Consider the following 6,181-nt stretch of genomic DNA (forward strand, 5'->3'; position numbering starts at 1 on the left):
GTTTTGGGGGTTTGCTCGGAATTGCCTTGCCTATATCGCTATTTCTGTTTATTCATTTTTGTATTCATTGAATATTCATTCATACTTATTTATTACATGGAACTTAATAGATTTTAAGTTCGTTCCTCGAATTAAACTTTGGGTTGATGACGTCACTAGGATTGTGAAATGAAAGTTTCAAAGGAGTGGGTTTATTAATCTCGTAGTACCTTATTTAAATAGTTGAGTATATGTCTGAATTACTTTAGTTACATGCAGTCATAATTCACTTTGTTTGAACGTTTCACTTACAGCAGCCCAGGGAAAAGTGAAACTTTGAATCCGTAAGAATTTGGAACCAGCTCCCCGTTCTCGTTAAATATTAACAGTTCAAAAAAGTTATGATTTAAAAAATGAGATCAACATACATGTGCAAAACGTCAAACATATCGAATGATTATATGATGCTGTGTCTGGAAATTTACAGCGAATACGTCGCCCATAAGCACAAAGAGGAATTGCAATGCCCCTTTGTAGATTACCAGACATTCTAGTTTATGATTGAAAGCACTTTCCCTAAAGATTTACTGCATGGTGACAACCTTAAAACAGCGAGCATGGACAGTCTTGGAGATTCAAACAGTCGCGAAGAGAAAGTCAAGACCTGCTGCGCGTTTTAGCAGTTGCAATAGTAGAATGAAACAAAAGAGGAAACCCCGACACGCAAGTGATGCGAACGGTTTAGTTTAATTGACGTCAGCTGAGATCGAAACAGAAAGTCCAAATTGCAGTTGTGTTCTAGCCTCAAACAGAACGTTTTTCCTTCGATAACGGAGGAACATTCCCAACGTTGCTCTGTCCTATCAAATGAAGGCATATTCGGTTGGCTGTGAGCGATAGCGGACGAATAAAGAACACTCTTGCCAGCTAGATAAAATCTGCTCCCGAAAAGGTATGATTCAGAAATGCTTTGTTCAGATTTTAAGTTGGATACGTGATTTGAAACTTCTTGTTTTGGTAGTAAGCCTTGTCGTTATCACGAAAATCGAGAAGAGTCTCCATTGTTTCATAAATGAACCAGCTGATTTCCTTCTTCAACATCATACTTGTTCATACTCAATACTTTACTGACAAATCGATATCTAATTTAGTCTTTAGAGGTTTTAAGAACACGATCTTAACCGATTGTTATATCTAACTTTCTCACGAGAATAACTCTCGCTTCAAGGTGACATCTCTTTACAAATTTCTACAACCTCTATTTTGCTCAAACTCTAAGCCACTTGACGCAGCTCCGTTCCATTGTTAGTAGAAAGTTGCAGTTTGCCTGTGTCTCTCTGTGCTTTTCGACGATCACGTTTTTGCTCGTTTGTTTATGTCACGCACTGAGAGCACAAAATGCCGGAACATGAACTCTAGCAGTTTTCTGAAGTCCACCCACCTCCCCTTCTCCTCAAATCCATGGCAGTTTTATGAAGTAAAGATACTGCCAAAGAAAAGGGTTGAGCTGAGTATTAATATAAGGACTATTTTGTGGCACGGGAATTGATATTAACAATTATTTTGAGTGGAAATGTTGTCACTCGCAGAACTGGGCAAAATCGCATCTTAACCCGCGTTTAACGTTTCACAAAAAGAAAAAGTAGTCCCCCATAGATAAAACGGTACCATTAAAGGGCAAAGCCATGGGCAAAGTCCGTTTTACCGTTCTCACGAAGAGACAAACGTGACTCACGAGTCGTATACAAATGAAACTATGTGCACCTGGCACTCGCCAATACGGACCGTTTTCACGAAAATTTCACGAAAATTGCTTACAACGTAAGCAATTTTCCTTGATTCCTATAAATATGGTTTAGTGTCATTTAAGAACTGATCTTTCACGAGGTGGCTTTTTTATAGTCAAGTTTAAGTCCTGGGGAAATAATCGTTTGCAAAGGAAACCAACTTTAAATGCGATTTTCTCGACACCTGGATTTTACTCTTCGGATAAAATTTTGTCTCATCGGAAAACGGTGATGATATGCTTAAAAATCACATTTAGTCTCAAGATTTAAGGTGAGTGAACAATGAGCAGCGACACTGGCATGTCTCAGAACTTTTAACAACTTCGAAAAAAAACTTGATCACCAGCAAGTGGCCTTCAAGATTTTCTCTATAATATCAGACACTCCCATCACTTTTCTGTTATTTCAGCTGTACATCCGTGGACACACTACAGACAAGAGCAAGAAAACAATGTCGGACTCGGCATCAGATGAATTCCGTAAGGCTTTCCTTATGTTAACCCCAAATATCACTACGTATAAATCAACCTCGAACCCACCATGTTCACACTTTATACTCCTACTGCCCCCTTTTCCTACAACACGTCCTTCTAAATGGCCTTAATCACGATTACCCCGGTCACATCCAACCAATGAGAAGCATGAAACGATTGCTGCCCACCGAATAAACAGGCTGTTTGAAATGATTTACATTTCTACATGAAATGCTAAAAGTTTTACCCACGTTTGCAATTTGAAGTAATTTACAATAAAAAAGAAAATATCTGGGTCATGGAAACTGCGACAGCAGGATGTATTTTTCAGTGATTTACATACATTGCAAAGTGGGTAGTGTAAATTTTATATTCTTAGCATCTGTTACAGAAAACGGTGAATTAGATTTTGCGACCTAGGAAATAAATGTTTTGCATTGTCTTTAAAACTGACATTATGACTGCTCCTAAAAATTGGAAAACTGAAAATGTATGTACCATTTTGTTGGACGGTGAAAGTGTAAATAATTAGTCCTAAGTCGTCAGATTTTAAGAATGAAAGGTGGCTTTGAAAATGAAGAGAAATCTACTCGATTGAACAAATGTTATTTTGTTTTGTCTTGTCCCGATTTTGCCTTGTCCCGCGTTCTAATTTTTAATAATGTTGCAGATGTGAGGTAGATGCAATTGCCGACCGATTTTGCTTAGCAAAGCCACAGCTGTAAGCAATGAACGAACCAATTCGGTATTCCAACCAAATGAAGGACATCGGAGGTCATTCGGGAAGAGAAATACGCGCGCGCAAGCCTTAGCTAGCTTGGCTTTAATAATCACTGCAGCCGTGTGCACTGACGCGTGCTGATTATATTCGCTTCGTTCTCGAATGACCTCGCCTTTATCAAAATACCGAACTGGCCCATTGCTTCATTTCAAGCCTGTTTGTTCCATGTAGCCTACAGTATCTTGAAAGAGAGGACATTGGAACAACTGGCAAAAGGAGAAAGGCCAGGAACGTTCTACGTTAGCACCGTAACCACTCCCCCCACCAACAGCCAGCCAAAAGGGAAGGAAGTCGCCCTTACTCTCATGCCCAGCGATACGACTGCTGCCGCAAATGGATTGGAAGACGAGGTAGTAAAGTGTCACCCCTCCTTCCCCAGAAGAGGGGGCTTCTTTTAGTGCATTCTCGACATAAAATGTCAACGATACACTTTTTGTATTTGGTGTCCAGCGCCATTGTCGAGCAAACTACAGCACTTGTGGGTCCCAATTTTCCGAATGGGTTTGACCAAAAGCCAAGTCTTGTACTTATCCACAATTCTGAGCTCCGATAGGCACACGAAAAGTGCATTTTCCCTCGTCTTCATGTCACTGAAGCTATAAAATCTCTGCTTATGCCCCCTGATACATTGTTATTGGGCAAATGAAGACAAGGTCAGGTTCAACTGATCTAAAACAGAATCCCTCCTGTCTATAACACACTTTAAACCTATCGTCCAATGGCTATGAAAATGTCATCGTCTCTTCCCTCCTATACCTCTCTTTTGTAGTCGAAGCTAAATATTGAGGAGCCAGGTGCCGTGACCGGCTGTGAGGAGCCAAGATGCGAGATCATCATCCACACGTCGCAGGAGGACGACCTCAAGACGCTGTATGCTACCGACTACTTCACGTTTGCGCTCTTCGTGTTCCTCTGTTGCTTCCTCCCTTTTGGCGTCGCGGGACTCGTCAAAAATCACCAGGTACGGTTTTACAGACGTGGTAAGGACTGACAGTAAACACGCCATCGCCACGCGGCAGATATTTTGTGTTGGAAATGCAGCAAGTGCATTTCTTGTGAGGCATCTCAGCAAATACGAGCACAGACAAAAAATACGACTGAGGTCACTTAAATACCATAATATAACTCCCGTCCTTTTGGCTCGTCTTGTTCTTCGAACAGTCGCGAGTGAAGGCGGTCGAAGGAGACTACGACGGGGCCGTGAAAGCGGCCAAGGAAGCCTTGAGGTACGCCACGGCCGGTTGCATCATTGGTACCGTCTGCTACCTGGGATTCGCTGCCTTCGGTTTGGCGGTAATGATCATGTCAGTGACGGGTGATGTGTATTAGCTTGGGAAATTGCACTGTGCTCTGGCTTGATATATCAATTTGTACACTGTCACTGCTTTGCAAATAAAATAAAATCGCCTCATGTTTTCTAAGTGAAAAGACCTGAAAATGATCAATTTTGTTTCATCACCACAAGTCCAAAATCAATGGGACGTTGCTCTCAGTAGCTGATAAACAGCTGGTACCCCTATAATATATGTTAATATATGTTAATCTATTAATATATGAATCAGTACACATAATCTCTATTCTTTTACTAAGGGGTTGGAAGATGCGCCTTATACTTAAACAAATTTTAGTGCAAATATTTATCTTCACGATATCCTTAAAACAATGATAATTTCGCAATTTAGAAATGCATTAATTAACCCTAACAGTCCCGAATCCTTCACCTGTCGGAGGACTGAGGATTGTTTGGGTCAATAATTACATCGATCTGGATATCTTCCACCGATGATACTTTATGCATTGTAAAAAACACACAAAATACAAGATCGAAATTGCGACCATTTGCAACTACAACCGAAAGCGCACCGATGAAATTCTTCAATAACAAAAGCAGATAACCTAGGCCTACTGATACCTAGGATTGAATTAATGATCTGCAATTTGACTACAATGGTAAACTGGAAACAAGGTTTTCGGACAGACAAACTTCTTGGTATGTTGTAACTATTATGTACCTATTCTTATCTCGTTGCCTTGATGGATTCTCGGATACTTTGCAATAATATGAGCAACATATTCTTGTAAAACCGACATAATTATGTGTCCTCTTTAAGAAAAGACGGGGTAATTTGAAAGTGCATAAGATTTACGTGCGTTTAAATTGACCTTTGTACCTCTAGGTCCATATGTGCGTTTCATTAACTTGCATACTCACAGTGAGTGTACAGGTATACATCTGCGTCGCTTATTAATTAATTTATCTTCAACTCTTGTTACCGCTGTCCTTGTTTCCTTAACTACAATCCAATTTCTAATCTGCATCAAAATACTGAAGAATAAACAGTTAGATATAATGATAAACTTCGCTTCTGTGGGAGTCTGTGCGTGCCTGTGTCCAACAACGCACCATGATAAACCGGCCCGGCAAAGGATATTTCTATACTTCGTCGTGTGCCCGGCAGAAGGGCGTAAGCGCTTTATAGATCCTTTTGCCGGGCACCCGACGACTTATTTCGAAAGGATTCTAATTACCAGATGACTTTCCTTTTTTGAAATCCTGCATAACCTTGTTGGGTTCAGCATGGTTAGGGTTAATTCTGTGAACATGCTTGACAAAGTAGAAGACAAGAATGAGTCTTGAATTTCAGCTGACTAGCTGGCACGTTACTTTGAACTTGATCACCTGTATAAGGCGTCTTGAGTTCTCAGTCTTGTAGATGCTGTAAGTGATTTTCGGATTGGTATAGGCGATAGACGAATTCATCTGGTAGAACAGGTTTCCAGTAAGAAGTACAGTGGCGTAACTTTGTGCCAGAAATTGGGGGATGGGGAGTGGTGGGGAGTAGGACTTATGACTTGCCTCGCCATCAAGATTTGAAAGGGGGGGGGGGCACCGTGTGACTCTATAAAGAGGTCGATGCTCACGATACTGGTGCATGTCTTGCCAGGTAATGTGTGCTCAGAATGGCACATTTATGGCTTTTTAATTAAAAATTGTTTCTATCTTTTGGATGATACTGAATGCATTAGTCCTTGGAAGTCAGACAAAAATTTTCACAACCCACTTCGCTCCCCGCAGAAAAAAAGTGTGGGGAGTGATTCAATAGCCCACCTCCCCTCAAAAGTGAGGAGATATATACCCCTATCCTCCCGGGATTTACGCC

General features: G+C 40.8%; 1 protein-coding gene across 1 annotated transcript; it reads left to right on the forward strand.

The window, feature by feature from the left end:
• Window positions 1–771: 771 nt before the first annotated feature.
• On the forward strand, window positions 772–5,378 carry LOC110981170 (uncharacterized). Its single transcript, XM_022238508.2, has 5 exons — window positions 772–931; window positions 2,176–2,245; window positions 3,192–3,370; window positions 3,790–3,981; window positions 4,182–5,378. Exons 2-5 carry the CDS (start codon window positions 2,218–2,220, stop codon window positions 4,347–4,349), a joined length of 567 nt encoding a protein of 188 aa, XP_022094200.1. The 5' UTR covers window positions 772–931; window positions 2,176–2,217; the 3' UTR covers window positions 4,350–5,378.
• The last annotated feature ends 803 nt before the right edge of the window (window positions 5,379–6,181 follow it).

Source organism: Acanthaster planci, linkage group LG21, assembly GCF_054643075.1.
Source record: "Acanthaster planci isolate LZ-2023a linkage group LG21, COTS_SCS, whole genome shotgun sequence".
Taxonomy (NCBI): Eukaryota; Metazoa; Echinodermata; class Asteroidea; order Valvatida; family Acanthasteridae; genus Acanthaster; species Acanthaster planci.